The following is a 25,117-nucleotide window of genomic DNA, read 5'->3' as shown; positions in this document are numbered from 1 at the left end:
TTGATCTAAACACATGACTCCTTATCGTGTGGTTGGGTCCTCTGTAGGTTAATATATTTTGCTGAAATTGTGCACCAGAAGCTGACACAAGTTCCAAGAACCAGAAGACTATTGTAGCAGATGAGGAGGAAAAAGCAAGTACAGGGAAAGAGAGGAAACAGAGTGAAAGGAAGAGAGGGAGCAGAGGATGGGAAAGAGAGTGGGGAGTGAGGAGATACTAAGAAGAGGAAAGATGAAAATGAGGTTGGGCAAGGGGGTTTTTCTTCATAATTCAGCCACTCTGATGTTAAAGAGCGGCTTTATGACCTTTCATTGCACTGACTCTTTTCAAGTATCAATGACCTGAGCCTATATACCATTTGTTGTTATCCAATATCATTTATTAAAGGTAGATTGAGCACATACCTGCCTGACATATTGTGCTATAAAGACCTTGTGTTGCTCTTCATGAGTGGTTTGCACTGCTGGTGTTTCTTACACAAAGCCTGTCCAACATTCTTTCAAGATAAAAGTCCCATGCAGAAGTATCTCCTGCTGATGTGACCCCAGGATTCCAAATTTGGGTAACACTTTTGAAAACACATCTGATTTCAGAAGAATGTATTTCCTATTTGTGCCATGACCCACCAATACCAGAATGGGCTCAGGAGCAATCTGAAAGAGGTCTAATTGGTTGCCTGATTATGATCTGAGTAGATGCTAAGAAAACTCTCATGTGACCTGGGGTTGCCACGTGGATGAACAGCTAAGAAGCAAAGGATAAATAGAAAGCTATCTGTAGTTGGGTTAGGTCTGCCAGTGTTTTCCGTTTGGCAGTTCAGAACTTGTATAATGAAGGAACAAGAATTTGTGTAAACAAGCAGGGCTGTCTCCAAACGGAACAGTTTTCTGTTGGGCAGATCAGAATACACTGAAAACTTGGGTGAGCGGAAACAAACAAGGATAGAGGAGCACGGAGGTGTGTCCCTTACATGCACCAGAATGGGTGAGTTGGTGCTATCCTGAAGTACAATCTGTCTGACTGACATGATGCAATATATGTGCAGGTCATCTCTTTCTTCCTGAATGAACATAAAAGAAATTTGAAGATGAACTATGGAGGCTACATGAGCATTATTTATAATACCAGCACCTTCACTTCTGGTAAAGTCATTTCTTAGAATGCTAGTATTGCTATGTATCTGGATGCAGTCCAGTGTGTTTCTAGAAGTGGTTTAGTCCGTTCCTGGATCTATCAGTGAGTATTGTTGCAATCTTGTGGAGGCAGCCGTAGGGAGAATCACAGGGCCCCTGCACTTAAAATTGAACAGGTTGGGGCAGGGTGAGGGATGGGGGAATCACTGGCTGTGTCTCTGGGTGGAGGGAGGTGGAGCAGAGACTGCACAGAGGGCAAGATCTGTCCCTTTCTCTCTGCTAAGCTGGGGCTGGACACTTCCATGCTCCTTCACAGTGACAGGAGTCTGTCTGACAGACTAACCATTGCACCTGGTATCTTGTGTACAATCAGCAGTCTCCAAATGCTGTCCCATTGAGCATCTCCAGAGTCCTCTGCAGCAGTTGTTTTCTGTCCCCTCACTCTTCCCAGTCAACTATTCTTTCGTCCCTCGGTGTCTGCAGCTGAGACTCACCATACGCATTCCCCTGCTTTCTAGCAATGTTTGGCTGATGAAGCTACTTGGGGGCAGCGAGTCTGGCAGCACTGGAGAGAGAGGTACAGCATCTGGATATTAGGTGTGAATCCTGGCGGGTGAGTGGTGGGGATGTGGTGCCATGGGCAGCATGAGGATTTGCTGGTACGGTGAGAAGGAGATGTCATATGAAGATACATTCACTGACCTTGACTACCCGCTTGAGGTCATTGGATTTCTTGTGGGCTTCTCCCTGGTCTTTAGGTCCAGCCACTGGGCGTTTACCTCTCTGGTCATTTTCTTGCAGTCCTGATTGAAGTCCTTGAATGTCACCCCACCATCAGGCATTCCTGGTGTCTCTTCTCCTACCCACCTGCATCAGTAATGTCTTTAGCATTGCAGCCATCACTCTGAAAGCCTGCTGTTCAGTTAGCAATCATTCACATTGCAATAATATTTTTATGCATCTTTCCTTTAAAGTACAGTCTGCCTTTCAGAAGGAAAGATTGGCCGTGCCAAAGGACCAGCAAACAGTGCCCGGTCCCTCCACTTTGTGCAGATGTCAAAGTAGCTGGGAGGTGCAGACTGCAGTGCGGGAGTTTCTCAAAGCAATGCTTCAATGATGCTGATATGAAAACAATAGTCTCCATCATGATCTACATTCATGCAAACAGATCACAAATCGTGAATTCCAACCCCAAAGGTCAGGCCAACCCAACTGCCAGAACCTATGACCCCATCCTCTAAGAGTTCAACTGCGCGAAACTGTGCTGACCTCGTCCTTACCCCAAAAATGTCCCATTCTCCAACTAACTAAGGGCAAAGGGTAGGTCCCTGTGGCAGGAGCCTAATAGGAGAGCCCAAAGCACAGGATGAACGAAGCTCTGCTGGCAGGTAGGGAAACGCAAAGGTATCTTAAAATGGAAGCATTCTTGGCAGCCTGCTTAAATTTTAAATGTAAGAAAAGCTCACCGCTTTTAGGGCCATCAGTTTGAAGGAGAAACCCCTCCATTAGAAGGTTTAGAACACAGGCTGTGGCCTTTTCAGACTTAAAGCTCATTCAATGGGGCAGTGTGAGAAGGCTGTCCTGGCTCTCCAGCCTTGTTACTTTTGCTCACAGTCAGAGCTGTCCATTTCACGACCACTATCTTCTTTTAACTTTCGGATTTATTTGCTTTGTTTTTAGCAGCTAAAGAACTTCTTTAAGCATTTATGACTATTTCTACCCAAGTTCAAACTGGGAACCTGCATGTGAGGTGAATGTGATAACAACTACATCCCAATAACTCTGCGATCACCACAGAAACACAGTGTCTCCAAATTGCTGCCAGCTTCCAGATTCAGTGGGAGGCAGATCATCTTACACCGGGAGAATTCAATGTCTGAAACCTGTACATGGAGTCTTAATTAACATAATTGACTACCTGCCACTGTTGGGTGGGAACCCTGTGCAGTCTGAAGCCCATTTCTAGTAAAGGCACATGGAGCTGGGAATGGATTGGCAAACAGACCCAATAAACAACTTCCAAAATTTCCCCACACTGCCACTCCCAAAACTGCCTCTGTGGAGCCGATAATATTTCACCTCATTGTGTTTCAAATCTTAGTGCTTTCACAAAAGTTTAAAGAAATGCTTTGAGACAATAGCCAGTTCGGATACTATAAGTTTGTTTTGATATTATTTCTCTCAGAGTGTTACTTAAGAACTAGGAGCAGGAACAGGCAATTCATCCCCTCGAGCCTGAACTCATCTCAGCCTCATCTCCACCTTCCTGCCCACATCCCATAACCCCTCATCCCATTAGCTTATTAAAACTTATCTATCTTCTCCTTATACTTGTTTAGTGTTAATAATGACTAATGCATTAGCCTGTTCCGAGACAATCAATAAACCTTTCACACCATGTTGTACAGTCTCTTTCTGCTGTGAACCAAAGGAAAGAGGGAAAATATGAGGCTGAGATGGTTAGGATATGTTTTTGGAACTCTAAAGTTAGGCTTAGAGAAGCCTACCAGCAAGCTTAAATGTAAGGAACAGAACTAGGAATTATTCTCTTTAAGTCACCTACGTGGGGAAGTGTAGTGAGCTCATTATTTTCTTAATATGTAAAAGCAAATTATACTCATTCAACTAATTAAATCCATTGTGAAATAAAGTATCTTAACAACTTGCATAAACCTGGCCTCACCTCACCAAGTGGACTTTCGGTTCTCCTCTAGAGGGATTGGAACATATGAAAATGCAGTTCAGGTTACAAGCCCTGTTGGCTACACCCCCAGGGTATATTGTACTGTTAAATATCTGGCAGTAAAAGCATACTTCTAACTACAGTCAGACTGGCATGTAATCCTAGAGTTTATCCAAGGTAATATTCAAATTTATTATACACTGTTGTACCTGACTCAGGGAGTACTGGGTGTTTAAAATTGGAATATATCCTATTCCCCAGCACCATTCCACTATACTTAGATGTATGCATTCTAGATCATCATAATTTACGGAGTAAAAAAAATCTCATCTTCCCTCTGGTTCTCAAATCTCAAATCTGGGTCCTGAGGTTGCTGTCTTTCCTGCCAGTGGAAATAATTCTTAATACTCCATCAAGCCCACTCATAATTTGGGATATCTGATAAATCTCCCTCCAACCTTCCCACCTCTACAGAGAACAATGCCTGATTCTCCAGTATCTCCATTTCATTGAAGTCATTCAACCCTGGAAACACTTTAGTAAATTCCCTCTATATCCATTGCAAGGTTTTAATATCCTTCCTGATGTGTGGTGCCCAGAACTGGAAAGAAAAGTCAGATCTCCAAAGATGACCAACGATAAATACTTTGAACTTAAAAAAAGTTTACTTATATTTTATGTATGAACCAATAAAATTATAGTAAATATTTACAAATAATTATTCTTATATTAAGATTACATACATCGACAGATCACAAACAATCGTCCTTGTGTACACACATACATTGAATCTAAACCCCATCTTATTGCATGGTACTTTCAGCTAAATCTAATATCAGAAAACTCAGGTTGCATTCAACAGTTTACTTGGAACAGAAAGCACAAATCCCAGTATTGCAATAATGATAAAGAAAAATATCAGATATCTTTGGCAAATTGGCACTGCAGTAATTACATTCAAATGTTATTACACAAGAAAGCAACACACACAGCACAAAATAAAAACACCAAGAGTTCATTTCAATCTGTAAATTACATCCTACAAAAACAGATAGAAAAACAGAGTTTAAAGAAGCATTTCCTGCTGGAAACAACTTTTTTTTTGTCTCCACCCTTCAAAGGCAGTCATTTTCACAAGAAGTACTTAATATTTGTATATTTACTGTACAGGATTTCTAAGTAGGCCTAGTGACCTTTGGTGAATGCATTGCTTATGCATTTCACAAACCAAGTGTTGCTTGTATGATTGCAAGCTGCTTTACTGTCTTTTTTTTCTTGTTGCTCTTTAAAAATGTATCTTACATTTATGTTGTGAACACGCGCACCCATGTTGGTGCAGATGGTCCAGTTTAGGAGGGTGTTTTGAAGTTGATGAAGGCAGAAAGACATTTTGAATGTGCAGAAAAGGAAAGGCCATCAAAACTGAGAGCGAGATCAGGCACCCTGGAATACCTGAGTGTATCCAGCATGCCATGTGACTCTCTTAAAGGACAAGGTTTTGCACTCGGGAGTCCCCGCTGCCGAGTTTCTGATCTCTGGTTGGTCATCAAGGGGGACTGTCCACAAAGCTGAAGGGCAACCACGGAGGAAGAGCGGGAGGGAGAATCAGCCTGTGATACTACCCTTCAGCTCCCAGTAGTCAGTCACAGCGTGGACAATGCTAAATGCTAGTCACTATTGTCAGAGGAAACTCACATCCTCACGCCCATTGGATATAATTTGCAAGAACCAAATGAGGGCAGAAAAATATTTTAAAGTCAATGGAAGGAGTGAACAACACTAATTGGATTTTAATAATTTACCATATTAATGACTAATTATTGAAATGGGTACAAAATGACTCGGACAAGTGGGATAGATAGGATGCCTGGGAGGAGATGAACAACTTATCTCTGAGGGAGGAAAAAAAACTGATCTGTCATCTCTGCCCACAAGTGCTGAGCAAAGACCCAGACTCTTAAGGTGACAAAGCCACATTTGTGGCCCATTCACATTAGCTAGGCTGCTCCAGAGGACACTAAAAGTCAAATACACAGAACTGCAGTCTTCTACCAGGCAGACTCCCTTCCTTGAAGGACATTCATGAACTAGCTGGGATTTTACACCAGTTCCGCAGCATTCATGGTCATTGTTTTCCTGCTGCTAACCAGATAAAAATCCATTTACAAGCTGGCTCTGCTGGGATTTGCAGTCAAAGTGTGGACTGCAAGTCCAGTATACAAAATCAACCCACCAACACGATCATCATCATTCTACATGAAGGTAGAAGCAAACAAAATAAGTAGAAGATGAGACTTCCGGGCTGTCCCTCTTTCCTCTGTGATAACAGTGACACTGATACATAATAAAACAAAACTGTTGTTAGTCCTACAATATGTCAGACCATGTGATAGTATGTGCTTTACATTTCACTCGAAGACTGAATCTCTGTGTACTAAAGGAAGAAGCATGAAACAACGAATGCACACATCTACGATGGCATGTTCCTAGGAACCTTCCAGAACTCACCAAAACCAATGCATTGATTCGGGGAACATTGTAATATTTGTCTACCTAGTCGACCAAATATGGCGGATACTTTCTTATCTCATAGCTTATGAGATAGGTTGGTGTTACACCACTGAAATGCAGTATCAGAGGCTTCACAGTTTACAGAAGCAATGAGATTTGCTGATGTCACAACAGCTTCCTGCTGACATCAGAATAAGTGTGTACGAGAGAGAGGGAGAGAGAGACAGGGGGAGAGAGAGAGAGCAGAATTTTCCCAGGTTTGCAGAGGAGAATTAGGGGGTTGGATTGGGAAGCTCCACTCTTGCCGGAGGTGAGGTCAACATGGAAGAGGCAATCTGTCCAGCAACAGCATATAGTTGCTTAGGCCCAATAATGGGCCAACTGGATAAAGCCAACGGCACTTTCAGGGTCTTCCTGATATCAGACAGACATTTCACTGAAGGTAGAATTCGGTAGATAATTGGAGACAGCCTCCCCGCAGCTGATCAGGGGCTCATCAATCCCAGAATGAACCTGCTGGGATGAGACAGTCAGAGCCCCAGCCACTGGCTATCCTGTGGAACTGTCTTTCCTTCCTACTGATAGTCTAACAGCTCTGGCTACACAGCATTTCTAATCTTTCATAATGTTGCAAAGAATGTCTCTTTTTTGAGGCTCCCTCACTGTAAGCTCCCTGATTGGGACTGCCAGTTCCCTGATAGATAACCATCACCCCATTTGATTGGATGGGACACCCAGATCTGAATTTCTAACTTGCCACCTTCCGGGTTTGTGATAAAACCAGGAAAATTCTGTCCCGAATGATTGAGTGTGTATGTGACAGTGTGTCTGTGAGTGCATGTATTTGTGTGTGGGTATGGCAGCATGTGAGTCAGAGTGTGTGAGTAAATGTAGCAATGTGTGAGAATGAGCGAGAGAGAACATGTGTGTGTTACAGTGTGTGTTTGAATGGTCGGGAGTTTGTGGAAATGAGGAAGTGTGCATGTGTCTGCCTGATGGTAAAGTCATCCTAGTCCCAAAATACCATAGGCTGCTCTCTCCTTTGAGGGGGAATAGTGACTGCCGATGATCTAACCTGAGGATCACCACACCTCAGGCAAGAAGCAAAGTTCAGAAGGCAGGTCTTCATGAATAACCTTAGTTGATAATGGTTACCTTGCTGTTGGCATCTGTGCATCATAAACCAGCCATCCAGCCAACTGAGCTAATCACCCACGGTACGACAGTGTGCATTAATATTGAAAGAAGAGAGTGTGTGGGTTAAATGGAGTGTGAAAGAGGGTTGTGTTTGGGTGTGTGTGTGTGTGAGAGTGAGAGAGAGAGAGCAATAATGTAGGGTAAAATTTAGCCTCGGGTGCTAACACAAGAAAGTAATAGTGAATCAGGAGCTTGTTTTACACTTCACCCAACTATTTATGTTTCTCATTTTGTAAACAGCTACAGATTTGCTATTGCTCATTTACGCTACAGCCCCAGACGAAATTTTACCCCTGTATGTTTCCACATAATTAAAATTAACCTTTTAATAAATGCAATGTTAGTTTATGGGCCTCCATTTTTACCTGTGATGCTATCTGGATATATCTAAGGAAGCAGAGAGATACTAAGTGTGATAGAGTTTCACAGTCCACTGTTTATTTATCACACATGGATTAAGGAGTCTTCAGCACATGTTAATCACACACCTTAATCATCTCTCTGACACATTCCCTCTTAACTAAGCGTTTGGCAGCAGAAACAGCGTACGAGTCCCTTCTGGTCAGGTGCAAGACTGCTTAAGGACACTGACGGTTCATTTTAGTTTTGCTTCAGAATTGCATCTCGTGCTTCTGTAGGAAATGGTGACAATCTGTGAAATTCTGCAGAGATTATGGGGGCATTTTTATACTAATTTGCTCATTGGGAAACTGGGGTCAGTTTTATATCTTTCGTCTGAGTTTATCCATTGAAATCAAAGCTGGGTAATTTCTGGCAGCGTGAAAATCAGAGATCTGATCTCCAACCTTCTCCATTCCTGCCACAAAGCTGCATTAAAATTATTCGCTTTACTACTGTCACTTCATCCCAAATGCTGCATGCTGATGGAACTCCGATTCAAGACTTTCTGAAATGCAATCCGCTGTAGACCATTGAAGCAGGTGAATATGGGAAATAAACTTAGAACACGAGTGAGAATTCGACAACGCTAATAACAAAGATGGAAGATAAGAGATGTGTGGAGAAAGTTATGCTGCATTAGTAGCATGTATAGAATTGGTAGATAAATAACTGGCTTCACGAACTGCTCAGGAGCTCACTGTTAACGCCACACACGTTTGCTAACTATTTAAGTGCTACTTAGAGTTTGTTATGGCAATCGGTATTGTATTTGGGCTCATTGCTGCTAACTGTGGTTCATCAGTTTGAGCTGGAATCAGAGTGGAGTCAAATGCCAACATTTCCAACACAGATGAAGAGGAGCAACTACACAACCATTTTCCAATGATGTGAGAGGAAGAAGTCCGAGAACACAACGACAACACAACCTTCAAAAATGAGCTGGGCTGGCACCTAACAAAAGCAAAGAATGCATTTTATAAATGGTAGGTGAACCACCAGGTTATATTGTTACAATTATGAGGTTTATAAGACTGTTACATTTAGAAGCAAAATGAAGGTGATCATTAACCTGTTCTGAAGTCTGTCTGACAACAAGTTTGGGTGATTTAATTGTAAGAGGTCAAAGGAAAGTTAACGCTGTTTTACCTGGGAAGAAGATGCATGATATTTATGCTTGAAAAAATGGCAGCAATTTAGGGAGACAGGGTATACAAGGTCCCAGAAAAGTGTTGAGAATGTCAGGCAGTAACAATTGTGCTTTAAACTGGTCATTCAGTTCCAAAATGAAAGAGAGAGTTCAGCTCTCAAGGATAGATAATTAGCATTCCTACCCAGATACAAGGCCCATGTAATTCAGGTTGACATGGGGAGGAAACCATTATGAAGAACAGAATACAGGCTTTCTCATCACAATTTTGAATCTGCTGGATCCAGGAGAGAGGAAGTAGATAATGGTCAAAAGAGTTTCTGTGGTTTACCGGGAAGAAATGTGAGTGAAAGCTCATGCACAGATTGAATAGACTACATTTATGGAGCATTAAAATGAGGCTGGAAGAGTTGCCTAGATTGAGCTAGCAGAAGAGTCTCTGGAAAAAGAAAACCTCACTGTAAAAGACAGTATTAAGATTCAGGACTGAGAAGAAAAAAGAACAGGAATAATCCCTTAGAATTACCTTGGATTGATTCTGGGAAAATTGAATGTCTACATAAAGCACTGCAAAAAGAGCTATCTGCTGTTTTGCAAAAAGAGCTACATGAAGCACAGTGTAAAATATACCTATGAAGTATGTTTTCTTGGTTGAGCTAAGAATAAGAGGGTATATTCAATTCTGCAGTTTAAAGCACAAGTTGCCTACAATGATAGTGTTTAGTTAATAGTGTTTTTAGTCATATGTTACAATAAACATTTTAAAATGTGAAATCTTGACCTGTTATTCTTTCAACTATTAGCTCAAAGTTCAAATTTCTTTTTAAAATTTCTCAGTCTTTACAGAGATTGTAACAATATAAGCATGGTCAATAAGTTTTCCAGGACTATTTCAATTGGATAAGGGGATCCCAAAAGGAATCTTGCAGATTCTTTCCCCCTAATTGCCCTTGTGTTTGTATCTTTTTTTGTCTTGCCCAGAGTATTACATAGCAGAGTTGGTTGGGTGAGGGGTAGTATGATGTCTAGTCCTCATGCGCTATGATAATGTCGAGTAGGTTTATTGGACCAGATGATCTCCATCTTTTCTTTATGCCCAGTTTTATTTGCTTGTACAGCATAGCCCAGCTCACTGAACATTGCAAGCAGTGTGAATATCCCTCAGCTTCACCCAAAACCAGCACTTTTAGTGGTGGGTCAGTGAGTTTCCCCTCAGGAGCTCCAGCTTGCTCCTTTGTTCGAGACGGTCCACTCTCTCACCCCACACTGTACATGTTACACAAAGGAGTTAATCATTCCAGGGCTATTTCTTGAAACATAACCATCTACAAGTAATTTTATTAACCCAAAGAATCTGTGCACAAAATAGAACGCAGAATGGTGCCAACACGATTACCCACTGCACCAAACCATGGCTCAAGCCTCACAGACAGGGACAAAGTAACAATGCTCACTCAGTAACAGCGGGCTGCATTTCATGAATGTAAATGTTATGTCTCGTGCTGTGTAGAGCTCTGACATTTATTTGGGAGAATGGGTTGCGAATGCAGATCACAGCAGGACTGGATAATAGAAATGATATGTTCTACTCTTCCAGTATTTTAAAGCTTTTGTAAAACACACAGATACATAGACAGTATTACGCACAAAGTACAATGCAGAAACAGGTCCTTCGGCTTAACTGGTCTATTCCAGTGTTTGTGTACTACAAGAGCTTCATTCCATTCTCTTTGTCTATCCCATTGTGGTAGCACAGTGGTTAGTACTGCTGTCTCACAGCACCAGGGACCTGGGTTTGATTCCCAGCTTGGGTCACTGTATGTGTGGAGTTTGCACATTCTCCCCGTGCTGTTGTGGGTTTCCTCCGGGTGCTCCAATTTCTTCCCAAATACAAAAATGTGCCCCTTAGTGTCAGGGGTCTAGCTAGGGTAAATGCATGGGGTTATGGAGATAAGACCTGGGTGGGATTGTGACTGGTGTAGACTCAATAGGCTGAATGGTCTCCTTTTGCACTGCAGGATTCTATGAATTACATCAGTATATTCTTCTATTGCTTTCTTCCTCATGCATTTGTCCAGCTCCATTTAAATACTGTTGTGCTCAAGCACTCTACAAGTTGCAAATCCTGATCACGATGTAGAAAAGCAGCACAAGTTCCTGTCAGCACAGACATTGGGTTTCTAGCTCTGAGAATTTAACAGCATTAAGAAAACACAGAAATGTCAGATTTCCAGCATTATCTGAATAGATAACATTTAGTCCCTGAATATGAAATGCAGCACTCAAAGAGTTAAACATTTAGGCCCAAACTTCAACAGCCCCATCTAGCAAAAACAGAGTTGTGTCCCAATTCCCTCCACCAACTCCACACCCTTCCAGCCATGACCCCCTGCTGAAACTGCACTTTTGAGCGAAACACCCAAAAGGAAGGAACCAAGCCAGACATTGCCTACTCATCCCCATCACCACCAGAAATCCCACTGCAACAAGGACACCCCCTCTCCACCCACCACCCCCCCCCCCCCCCCCCACCAAAACCTTTCAACATCCCCAGCCGTGATCCTGTCCTCTTGGCACGTTCCAATTTCCCCACAGTTGTGATCCTGCCCTCTCAGCATACCACCACCATCCTTCCCATTCATTCACTCTTAGCAAACTCCCCATCACTCCTGGTTATGACCCAGAATTAACTGTTGGGTGTAGCTTTGACCGCCTACTGCTTGCAATGTGCTCCTCTGTCCAGCCCTCAGGCTGTCAGATAGGAGTCAGGATATTTCAAAGAGACAACGCTATTGAGATCCTTTGCTTTGCTTGGTTTTCCCCAGCTACAGTGCTCCCTTGTGCCTTCATCATTTCCCCACTAATATCAGGGTTTTCAGTTTTGAGTATGAGAACTCACACATGCAAGGCTAATTTCAAAATGCAGATGGACTGCTACTGAATGATTCCCAAATCCCAGCAGGCTCATGGATACAATAAAAGTAAATGGCCAGTTCTGTTTTACAGGGAAGGGTGTTCAGAACCTGTTCTTTATGCCCGGCAGTCCTGGGTATCTGTTATTATCAGCACAAGATCAGTCATAATTCAGTGCCTTGAGTGCAGGAAGGCCTTGCAATTTTAAAAATTGCATAGTGATTTTAATTGAACAACGATTTTTGAATCATTGCCAAACATGAAATCTGAAAAACTAGAATTCACAAACTGGGTTGAGTTAAGTGCAATATATTTTGTGTCTTTAGAACATTTTCTGAATTTGAAAATGCTCCAAGAAGCTATATTTTAGGCAGATGCTGTTTTAGTACACAAAAGGGTTAAGGTCAAGGCTCTTTTGATATGGTGCAGTGTGTAATTACTATATAGGTACTTAATTTTCTTTCCTGTACCACTTTTCAAATATTCTCAAATGCAGCGAGTCAGTGTTCCAAATCGTGGGTTTAAATATAGGCAGCACTTTGCCATTTTTCAGTTTGAAATCATCTCCCAGAAAAAAAAATCACATGGAACAAAATATTACCATCATATTAAAAGCACATTTTTCCCAATTTCTTTTAAAAACCTGAACAGTCTTTCTTCAGGACTAAATGGATGCACTCCATCGATTGCCAGGTTAACTATCCGCGTGGGTCCAAGGTCAGCAGTTTCCCTCATTCTGCAATGAAAAGAGCAAATGTTCGGCAGCAGTCGTTCAAAAGCCAGTTTGATTATCCTGCAGGAAGTTCACATGACCCTCTGAGCTTCACACATTTCCTGTTGTCTCAGACCTGATTGATATTGTTGTAAGTGCACAATTTCTTCACTACCTGCAGGCCATGCCTCCTCCCCCCAGCTCCCAGCTAGTGACGATCGTAGGCTGTAGCGGCAGCTGCTGGTGCTGATCCACGGGTTGCGGTGCTGTAATAATAAGGGGAACCTGAGAGAGAACAACACCAGAGTTAGAAAACATTGCAACAGCAAAAAGAGCAGAGGTGTAGACATGGACAATGCCAATTGGGAAATACAGGCTAATCCACTTCATTGCAGTTTATGGATTAATTTCTGCGAATTGCCCAAAAATGTCTATACATATTAAGTGAATGAATAAAGCTGAGACCTGTGGCATTGCTCAAGGACAAGTAAACAAAGAACATTAATCTCCGGTGGCACATTCACAGAGAACAACTAAAAAGTGTTGGAAAGGGTTTGTATTCTAAAGACTGATTTTCCAACAAGCTACATCCCAGTCAGGAACAGTTCTTTCAGCTAGTGCTGGCTGTAAATCCATGACCCACAGATGCCAAATCTACCTCCACTTAAATGAATAGGCAGAATGTCAGGCTCAGTGTGGCTATGATTACTCAATCAGTTCTGCTCCTGCCTGCTGTGCAGGTTGGGGAAGTCAACTCTGATACAATATCCTGCAAACTGCATTGTTGGCCTGCCCGAACTAAACAGACAGGTATCTTCACTTTGTAATGGGTAGACAATACTGAGACCTCCTTTTTCCATTTTTAATCTGTAATCATTTCTGATCCACTGATAACAGATAAATTCATAAATAAATATGGTGAGAGCAACAAGTCAATGTCCTTCATGGACTATAGTTATGAAGGTAAATGAAAATTCCCCTTAGCCACTAACTATATCACTAAGGACAGGGTCAGAAACAAGAGTAAATAGTTAATGCATCGTGTAAATATTGCAGTTGTATATAGCTACGGTTTTACATGGAATAATTTCACCATTCTATGGTTTTACATGGAATAAGTTCACCATTCTATAATTCCTCCATTGCATACTCAACAAGATCTCAGTCCCTCTTAAGTGATCATTCTACATTTCTGCCATTATTATTATGGTGACATTTTAGGCAAAGGTTTAAATAAAGGAGATAGGAAGAGATGTGTTAGATAAGCTAAACAAGGCGGAATTTGCAATTTCCTGCTTATGGGAAAGTGCACCTCCTTGGGAACAGATGAGGAGAAAAAAGGACCACCTTTGGCTTGGTAGCCATTTTGAAAATGCCTATGAAAGATAATCTCAATTATTTAGTGTAAAGCTGCAATATCACACAAAGTCAAAAACACCACCCTCTACTGAAGTTGTCTCTTCATGTTCCTAGCTAACATTGTGCCCTTTCTTGATAGATTGACAATTTCTGCTGAATTGTAAACACTTCATACTACAAGACCATACTCGATTGGAATTGGGATTATTCATTGAAAACACAGACTTTTATCCCTCATGAAATTCAAGCCTTGGGTTCCCATAGTGGATGGACAGCATGCTAATTCCCACTCCTTAACTGGAAGTTTTCATCTCCCACCCAAACAGTATTAAATAACTGGAAAGTAACCAGGAAAAATGAAAAACGCAACCCACCCACCACAGGAATCGAAGCAGGTGAGAGGCAATCCATGCAAAAATGCTCCGTTGACCTTGGGCAGGATTTTACAGTTTCGGGACAAACAAGGCCATGAACTCCCACCCGCAGAACCAAAATAAGCCTGGGATTATCTGCAAAGCATTAATATCTGGAGAAAAGATCTCACAATACTGTTTAAAAAAGCAGGGAGTTCTCCCAACGTCCTAAACAACATTCTCAATGAAGGCATCTGCCATTAGTTAAACCTGCCTGTACCTTCAGCTCAAAAGATTTGCGATCACAGAGCTGCTGAAAGTGAGCTGATAACAGTGCACTGGGGGAAACCGTATATCTCGGACCTGAGTGAAGAGGGCAACTAATGATGTATCTCTGTTTCCAATCAGATTGGAGGATTGGAAAATAAACCCAGGAAGGATCACGAGGAGGGTGTGTAAAAGTGGGTGAGTTCAATGTCAGATCAAGTTCAGAAAGATAAATGATGGGGAAGAAAGGATTTGGCCAAAAGGGAGAGAAGATGAAGGAAAACAATTAGAATTTAAAATTTGGCTTTTATAATTCTTAGGTAAAATCCATGATTGAAGGAATGAGAGTCCAGTGGGATGGAATTTTGTGAAAAAATTCTAAGTGCCAAGTGAGGGTGAAAATGGTAAAGAATCATGCTGATCTTTTGGGTGAGCTCCCAACTGCAATTGTACAGCATTTCATGAAAAAAAAGACCATTTGCGATTCTCACCAGGAGGGGCATGGGCGGAGACTAGTCTTATTACCAGTGAAGCTGACTACTCTTCCCAGTGTACTGTGAGATCTCCTGTCAGCGTGCCACCACCCCCCACAATGGGCATCAGGACATGCAGTCCATTGCTCCCTGTGCCCCCCACCCACCCTCCACCACATCCGCTCCCCTTCTGGGCTCAAATGCCAGTAAGATCACAAGAGGCAAGAAACCAGACACGATCCTGATTCCTCAGTTCTCACCCGATCTTACCCGTCCATCAACGGGAAGAATGCATCAGCAACCTTACCGATAATAGTGAATTTTCAGTTTAAAGAGGTTGACCGGCAGTAATTAACACCTTTCAGCTCACTAAAAAGTTACATTACTAATTACCAAGCAGCTACAATTAGTTTAGTGTGCATCTCCCTGCACAAATACAACAACTTTACATCCTTTAATACATGTCTCCTTTATTGAAAAAATAGACATATCAGGAGAGCTGCTATGATGGACATATCATCAGAATGGAGGATGAGGAAATATTGTTGAAGTAGTTGTGGGAGTCATTGAGCTAATAGTGATTATTCTGTGTTAGTCCACCGGCAGAATTGATGACAGAGACATTGAGAAAGGGAAAACAAAAGGTTAAGAAAAGAGTTCAGTAGGGGGAGGAGCCCTGATTAGGACTGGAACAAGAAATGTTCCACTTATCCCACAAAAAAATAGGCATTACTAGGACCCATGCAGGTACCCAAAGCAACATGTGGAGATGGTGAGTGGAGCTAAAGGAGAGAATATTTAATGTGAGATCAAGTTCAGCCAGGTGGCGGGGCGGCGGGGGGGGGGGGGGCGATGGCTGGAGACTAGTTGGTTCCTGTGCAAGGAAGAAGCTGTCACAACCTCCAAAAATCAAAATCACCAACTCTCAACAGCCAGCTTCTCTCTCCATCTCAAGTTGCACAAAAAGGGCGATACCGGTAGAACCATCGGCCGAGATTCTCCCATCGTGACCCGTAACTTTTCTGATGGGTCGCAGTGGGAGATGTGCGTCACTGGCCTTGTGCATGTGTCGGGAATGCACGCGCATCTCCCAGAGCGAGCGAACAGTCACCAGTCAGACCACACTGGAAACTGGCAAAAAGACAGACAAGTAATTTGAATTTTTTTTAAAAAATGTCTTAAATGTAATTTAAATCTAATTATCGGGAACTTTCCAGTCCCAATTAAATCTCACACCCCGCCAGGAGTACTTCATTCCGACAGGGTTTAGACTAGCTCTCCATGTTCAGGGAACTAGTAGGTGACCCTGCCGGAATGAAGTGGGGGGTGGTGGCAATCGGGGCCCCCCAAGGGGTTGGGCAGCGAGGGGTGCTGCCCCCCCTGACGTGGGCAGCCTGGCTATGCCACTTTGTGCCTCCTGGCATTTCCCAAGGGGCAAAGTGCCCATGCCCACAGGTCTGGGGTGGAGGGAGGGCAGCGATTGGAGTGGGGTTAGTGGTCTGCCAGGGTGAGGGGGGTGCTGGACATTGAGGTGCTCCAGAGCAGCGGGTGGGGGAGTAGCCCAGGAATAGTTGTCGGGGCCATGAGAAGTGCTGGAGGGGCAGCACTGTGGGGGTCCTGGGCTGGCCAGCAAACAGGGAGTCTGACAGATTGGGGCCACTGCACACGCGCAGAGTTCCAAAACTGTCAGACTCCGGTGCCCCCCCCCCCCCAGGTTTTTAATGAGACTCACGATTGGGACCTCTGCATTGCACAGAGTGCAGCAATTCGGGTGAGAAGCTGAACTGACAAAACAGTCGGCATCTAGAACAGTTTTCCCACCGATTCAGCATTGTTGGGAGAATTGCAGCCATCATTTCAGTCTGTTCCTACCCAACCTAAATGATTTATTTCATCTCAAATATTTCCTCCCTTTTCCAGTCTCCTCTCATGTAGAGCCATGACTCATCCAGTATGTCCCGTCATTCCAGTTTCCAGGCCCTAATCATCTCATCTTCACCATGGGGCATTCAATCCCTCAATAACTCTGTTCCCCCACCACAATGATCTTCAAACATTCCACTTCTTCATTGAACAGAGGCCCAAACTGTCTCAATAAACACTCCCGCCTTCCCCTGACTGGCTGAATGTGTGTGTACACTTTAGTATACTGTATTCACTGCTCACAATGCCACTTATTATTTGCATGCACAATGTTGAGCTTCTTGTTAACTCTCCACCTTGCTCCTTAAGTAACTGATTTTTCCCCAGCCTCATGCAGTTTTCCAATAAGAATAACCTCAAGGAAGAGAACCTCATCTTTTGGTTAGACATTTGACAGCCTTTTGTACTCAATGAGTCCAACAATTTCAGATCCTTTGCTCTCATTGTGATTCCTTTTTCTTTGCAGCTTTCAGTTTTGCTGCCTTGCTTCTCTCTCGTTTTTTGCTCTCAGGTGGCAGTGTTCATCATTCTGCCACTCACACCTCCTCTTGAGCCATCGTTTGTTTCTTTACTTGTGCCATTACCACCCCCTTTGGCCTTACACCAGCAACCATTTTGTCATTTAACTGGTTGGTCTGGAAGATTCTCTCTCCACAGATGTTGCTAGCCCTGCTGAATATTTCCAACAATTTGTTTTTATTTCAGATTTCCAACACCCACATTTTTTGCTTTAAAAATAAGGTAAAGGTAAAGTTGCCATAGTCCCAAATGAGCGTAGGCTCTTCTTCCCTTTGAGGGGGGAGAACTGATTGGTGGTTATTTTAACCCGAGGATCATCACATCTCAGGTGAGGGGCAAGATTGAGAAGATGGGCCTTCATGTGTAACCTCAGCCGATACAGAAATGATGCACTTTGCATCACAAACCAACTGCCCAGCCAATTGAGCTAAAAGTACTTGTGATATGTATAGATAGGACATTGGTACTGCACTGGCCTTTTTCTCAGACTTGACAAAGGTTAGCATGGATGTCTGGTCTTTTCCTGGGTAAATATTTCAAACAGAATAATTTGTAGGGCTATGTGGGAAGAGCAGGGTCGTGGGACCAATTAGACTCACTGGCAGAGTCACAATGAGTCAACTGGTTTTCCTATGTGCTGTTTCATTCTATATGATCTCTGATTAAAATATCAGTTGTACATCGGAAACATAGATAAACAGCTGGATGAAATTCCAGTTCAGCCTATACTACACATCACTATCAGTATGGAGTAGTTGTGTACTATCTGACATTCAACATGTTCCAATGCCAACCTAACTTACAAATGCACAGTTGGGGGTGGGTAGTGGAGGAGGAGGAAAATTCACAATATAGTTTGACCACAGGAACTATTCAGAATAGTGCAGTGCGTGTTCTGCAGTGAACACTTTCTCACTAAACAACATCGTCAAATGGCCTCAGACTTGAACCTAGGTTCAGGTCTGGGATTGATTTCAAAAGAATCTGCAATTTGCTCATCTCACTTGGCAGATTTAAGGGTCATTAATATACCAGTCCAAACGACACAGCTCATTCACCTTGATCAGCAGCACATTCGGCAATGCTCTCTGAGGTTGTGAAACAAGGAGCATCAGTGAGTATGTGCACTCTCTCATTACAGGGCAGGTGTAAAAATAAATATTTTGTTGCTATGGAGATGCATTGATGTCAAATATTACATTTCAATTTCACCTGCTGGACTCACATTTGGAACTTTTAAAAAAAGGCAGTTTCAATGATTAAAATAAAGACGCTGACTTAAGCTGACTGCAAGAGGTGGCCTGACATATCTGCAACTACAAGTTGGTCAGGTTTCTGGAAGTTCCAATATGAACAGCAATTAGGACATGTCCAGCAACCCTCCTGTGGAAATTCATATCTGCTAATGACAAGGATGACTTCAAACGATGGACTGAAACTTCTAATAGCTGCCATTTGCATCACCATACTAGCTACATTCCATTCTGTCAGGAAGTCTACAGAACCACTGGCTACACTTCAAAGATATTGATACGTTCTTCCTTGCTCATTACACAGAGGAATGAGTCATTCACAAGTGATAGTTTAGACATTAAAAATTAATCACACAGAGACCATAACACAATAACTAAGATATGTCTAGGCATGAGCAGCAATATCCTGGGATTGAGATGATTGTTCTCCAACAACTATAACCAACTTCCTTTGTGTTAGGTATGACTCCAACAAGTGGAGTGTTTTTCCTTTGATTCCCATTAATTTGTTACCCCAACGTGTGTTGGATGCTGGTGCAGTGAGTAGATTTAAGGAGAAGTTAGTCAGATTCTTAATTGGTAATAGGTTGAAGGGTTATAAGGAGAAGGTAGGAAAATGGGGATGAGGAGCATAATCAAATGGTGGAGCAGACGTGATAGACTGAATAGCCTAACTTATGAACTCCAGCTTTGTTAGGGCTTCTTGATGCCACACGTGGTCAAATGTGGAAAGTCATTCTCACCTCGCTTGAGTTCTGATCTTTTGTCCCTGGGTGGACCAAGGCTGCAATGTAGTCAAGAGTGGAGTGGCCCTGGGGAAACCCAAACTGAGTGTCATTATTGCTGAGAGAGTGCTGCTTGATAGCACTGTCACTCACTCTTCCCATCACGTTGCTGATGATCAAGAGTCTGGTAATAGTTCAGGTTGGATTTGTTCTACTTTTTCTGGACAGGATATACCTGGGCAATTTTCCACATAGCTGGGTAGATATAGTGACTATACTGAAACAGCTGGACTAGGAGCATAGCTAGTCCTGGAGTACAAGTTTTCAGTACTTCAGTTTAACAAGGACACAGAGTGGCAGAAGCTTCAGTTATTAAAAAGATGCAGAGAGCAGTCAGTCTGAGGTCTGACCAGATTCTGAGAAAAGTCAAATCTGACGTCACAGGGGAATAGGTTAGTGATTGTTTGGGGAGTATTTTGTTTACTTATCTTTCAAAACTCCGGCAATTTATCATAATTGTAGGATTCTATGAGGTTTATCAGTAAGGTTTACTAAGTATTGGTAGGGTTAATCAATATTGCAAAGGTTTATTAATTGCAGTAAATTTTATTGGTTATTATTTAAAATTTATTAATATTAGTAAATTTTATCACCAGCAATAAGGTTTAATCAGTCACAAGATTATAAATTAATAGAAAGAGAAACGGAATGGCTGATCCAACCTGGAGAGAGCCCACCTCATGCTATGTGGGGACTCCAGGGTGTTTCCTATGACCTGGATAATTATTTGTGCAGGAAGTACGTGTCATCAATTGCAGCATCTTTAGCTTCAGTTGTGAAACTTGAGTAGCAGTTGGCATCATGATGGAGTACCCATGAAGTTGAGAGTTACATGGATACCACACTTATCAATGTGGCAACCCTGCAGGTTATGGAAGAGGGAGAGAGAGAAGAGGTGTCAGTCAGATAATCAAAAAGGGACAGGCAGGTAGAGCAGGAGTCCCCTGACTACATCCCACTCTCCAGCCAGTATTCAGTTCTGACTTCATCAGAGTAGGGTAAGGCATAGCAGGGATTAATGAGAGTCTGAGAAACAGTGTGATGTAAAGAGACACATGACCTAAGATTAGGGTCAATTATGGACAGGACAGAGATCTATGTAGAAGCAAGCATAGCTCATAGATTTTGTTATATATTCATACGTGCTCCAGCATACAAGATTCAGAACTTTTTTTTAAGACCTATTGCACTTAGTACAACACACGTAGAGATAATATTAGTGAGAATTGCCAAGGGACACAGAACTCTTGGGGGGAATCATAGCACTAGAATAGGGAATAATAAGTTCGTAGGTGGGATCAAAGGAAAGTCGACAACATAGTCAAAATCATGTTTGCTGTGTATATATGTGAATGCACCAAGTGTGGCAAATAAGACTGGTGAGTTACAAGCACAGGCTGCCATGTGGAAATATGATGTTATGGCTATAACAGAGACCTGGCTCAAAGAAGGATAATAAATCTCTGGACCCAAGGTGTTCAGGAAAGATAGGAAAGGAAGTAAAAGGGGAAGCGGAGGTGGTTTTGGTAAAGGAGAGTGTGCAACGCTGGAGAAAGAGAATGGCCCAAAGGGATTAAGGACAGATGCTATTTGGCTAGAACACAGGAATTAAAAAGATGCAATTACATTACCCAATGTAGGCTGTGGACCAGCTATTGGTGGGAAGGATGTAGAGAAATTACAGAGAGAGATGCAAAAATTCTAGAGCATTTATAATGGGGGACTTCATCCAAATAAAGACTGGGATAATATTAGTATAGAGGGTAGAAAGGGGCAAGTGTTCCTAGAGAGTGTGTTCAGGAACATTTTCTTCAGCTGTATGTTTCAGTCCAATGAGGAAGGAGGCACTGCTAAAACTGGTTTTTGCAAATGAGGTAGTCCAAATATATGAAGGAGAGGGTCAGTGAACACCATCATATGTTTTAGGCCGATGTTGGAAAAAGGATAAACAACAGAGTAAGAAAGTTAACTTGGGGGGAAGCCAACTTCAATGGCGTAAGAAAGGATGTGGGCTGAATAAATTGGAACCAAAGATTGGCAGGAAAAGCAGTCACTGAACAACTGACTACCTTTAAAGAACAGATGATTCTGGCAGAGACAAGACATATCCCCTTGAAAGGAAAGGATAGGATAAATAAATCCAGAGGTCCCTGAATGATGAAGGAGATATAGAGAGAAAAAAAAATTAAAAATATACTTATGACAAATGTTGAAAATCAAGCTGAATATTGAAGGTTTGAGAGGAAAAAGTGAAGAAACAAATAAGAGAAGCCTAGGGGGATAATGAAAAGATACTGGCATCTAGCAGAAAAGGGAATCCCAAAGTTATCTACAGGTACATAGACAGTAAAAAGGTAGATGTAATAAGTCTGTTTTATCAGTTAGGTAAATAACAACTGCAATGTTTATTTACTCGTAACCATAATGCAGAGGCTTGCAATCTTATAAGTGACAGTCAGCTTCCAGGATTGAACTGCTACAGAAACCCACACTTGCTAGGATGATTGCCCACCTTGGCCCCTGATTGAACATAAGAACATAAGAAATAGGAGCAGGAGTAGGCCATCTAGCCCTTCGAGCCTGCCCCGCCATTCAACAAGATCATGGCTGATCTGAAGTGGCTCAGTTCCACTTTCCGCTTTCTCCCCATAACCCTTAATCCCCTTGCCTACCAAAAACCTATCTACCCGTGACTTAAATATATTTAGCGAGGTAGTCTCCACCACTTCAACAGGCAGAGAATTCCAGAGATTCACCACCCTTTGAGTGAAGAAGTTCCTCCTCAACTCTGTTCTAAACTGCCCCCCCCGCCTTATTTTGAGGCTGTGCCCCCTAGTCCTACTGTCCTTTCTGAGCGGAAAGAACCTCTCCACCTCTATCCTATCCATCCCTTTCATCATCTTATACGTCTCAATAAGATCCCCCCTGATCCTTCTAAACTCTAACGAGTACAAGCCCAGTCTATTCAGCCTCTCTTCATAGCTCAACCCCCTCAACTCCGGTATCAGCCTAGTGAACCTCCTCTGCACTCCCTCCAAGGCCAAAATATCCTTGCACAGGTGCGGCGACCAAAACTGCACACAGTACTCCAGCTAGCTGACTGGATACCCAGATCACATGACCTTCTTGGCAGATCACCCCATTAAAAAAAGGGGACAAACACCGTCACCCTCCAAGTCTTTTCTTATATCTGATAATGAAATTACTCAGTCCCCAACAATTAGAACATTAAACATTGCATTGAGTTTTTCTGATGGTTTCTGATTTCTAGTGGAGGGGCATAACTCGTTTGTCAGGGGTGCTTCTGCTGGGGTTCCTTCTGTAGAAACCACTATACCAGGCATTTCCTCAGATACTGGTAACTCAGCTTCACCCACTTCCATGGGGACGATAGACTTGCCTGTCACAGGCTGACTTAGTACTTCACTGCTTGGATAGCCATGAATGTTTTCTGCTGGCAACATGGTTAACAGCAGGAACCATCTTCCGGACAATTCTTTGTGTCTCCACTTCATAAGACAAAAGGTCCAATTTTTGATACAACTACTCCTGGGAGCCAGCTTGAGCCTCTGACACACATGGCTTCCTCCACCGCAGACGACCTTGTTGATTTGCCTGAATCATGAGCTTTCTTTTGGTTGCACTGACTGGCCTCTACCCTCCAAAGCAAACTCAGAAAGATCAGACTTAGTTTGGTGCTAAGACACAAGCCCATCAACAATTCTGCTTGTGGCACTCCAGTAGAGTGCGGCGTGGTTCTATAGCCCAGAAGGAATTGAGGGATTCTGATCTCCAGGGTCACTCCTGACTGCTTCTTAAGGCCCACCTTGAAGATTGGACTGCTCGTTCGGCCAGTCTGTTGGATGCCGGGTGGTAAGGCACAGTCCTAATGTGCATGAAACCATTCAAGGAAAAGGTAAAATTTTGAAATTCAGCGCTTCTCAAGGCTGTTCCTTTATCCAACATTGTGACTTCAGGTAACCCAAGGTCCAAAAAACACTGACCCAATTCTTAATTATAGCGTGTGATATTGTTGACTTCATTTCAAACACTTCCACCCGTTTTGAATGGGATGAACAAGGAGCAAAAACAAACATCGGGGGTGGTTCTCCAGCCCGGTGTTTTGGAGTTTATTGCTCTGACCTGTGTGGGATTCCTCCAAGTGCTCCGGTTTCCTTCCACAGTCCAAAGATGTGCAAGTTAGGTTAGCCATGTGAAATTGACTCTAGCCAAGGAATTGGCAGGGTAAATATGTGGGGTTATAGAAATAGACCCTGGGTGGGATTGTGGTCGGTGTAGACTGGATAGGCTGAATCGCCTCCTCCTGTGCTGTAGGGATTCTATGGTTCTATGACCCTGTCCTTCCATAAAGTGTAATCTTTGTGTATCTGTGTGATACACAAAGATTACAGATAGGCTATCTCAGTGGCTTAAAAAGTAAATTTCTCCTTTTGAGTTAACTCCAGTTTCTTGAAATCTCGTTAGCACTTCCTCTAAATTTAGCAAGGTGCTCAGCTTCTGACAGTCAGTTATCAAAACATCATTCAGGTATGTTGTAACTCATGGCCGTCCCTGCAATAGACTTCTTGTGTTCCCTGAAATATAGTACATGCTACTGACACACCAAAGGTTAAGCATGTATACTGAAACAAACCTTTGTATGTTTTTATTGTAACACAACCTCAGGAAACATTGTCAAACTCAAGTTGCTGGTACACATGACTCATAGTCAGCTTTGTCTAAGATTGATCTCCAGCCAGCTTTGTGTACAAATCTTCAGTTTTGGGGATTTGATACTTATCTAACTTGGCAGCCTGATGAACTGTTAACTCAGAGTCTCCACGGTTGCAGGCAGTTTAGTCAGGCTTTATCACGGGGACTGTGGGTGTTACCCACTCCGTGAATTGAACTGGCTGGATAATATACAGTACTTCCAATTTCTTCAATACTGTGTCCAACCTTTCTCACAAGGCATATTGTTTAAAAAAAAAGAGGGATTGCCTCTGGATGCACATAGATCTGCACCTGGAGGCCCTTTACCTGACTCATTGTTATAAACATTTTCATACCTCTTCAGTAACTCAGGCAGTCCTCCTTCCCATACCTGGAAGATCTTCATTGGGTTTTAACTTCATTATCCTGAGTCAATCATAGCCCAAAAGACTTGGCCCAATGCTATTATTGGGAGCTGAGCGAACTGCTGCCGATAGCTTACTGAGTCTGTAATAGTACTTTATCTTGATGGCTTCTCCTGTGCAAGTTATTGGTTTTGCTGCGGTACCCCTCAAACTCATTGGCCGGACTCCTCCTTGTAAATAAAGAAATGTGCATTCTCCTATCACTGTGGCAGAGGCTTCCGTATCAACTTCCATCTTTAATGGCCTACCATTTACCAAAAGCATCATGGTGATGGCAACTACCTTGCCCATTTTCATGTTGAACAATAAGTTAACATTTAAATCCTCAGTACAGGACTCTTCCCTATT

At 42.6% G+C, this 25,117-nt stretch overlaps 1 protein-coding gene across 1 annotated transcript in view; it reads right to left on the bottom strand.

The window, feature by feature from the left end:
• Positions 1–12,907: 12,907 nt before the first annotated feature.
• The window catches only part of LOC145343420 (paired box protein Pax-5), a 199,750-nt gene continuing 187,540 nt past the window's right edge, over positions 12,908–25,117 (bottom strand). The window contains exon 10 of the mRNA XM_080189649.1: positions 12,908–12,984. Within this exon, the coding sequence (XP_080045775.1) occupies positions 12,908–12,984 (77 nt within the window). The remainder of the gene's footprint in view (positions 12,985–25,117) is intronic.

Source organism: Carcharhinus amblyrhynchos, chromosome 5 (assembly GCF_965287045.1).
Source record: "Carcharhinus amblyrhynchos chromosome 5, sCarAmb.v2.hapA, whole genome shotgun sequence".
NCBI classification, from domain to species: Eukaryota; Metazoa; Chordata; class Chondrichthyes; order Carcharhiniformes; family Carcharhinidae; genus Carcharhinus; species Carcharhinus amblyrhynchos.
The sequence above is the reverse complement of the archived record's forward strand: the minus strand, read 5'-3'. Positions and strand labels throughout refer to the sequence as shown.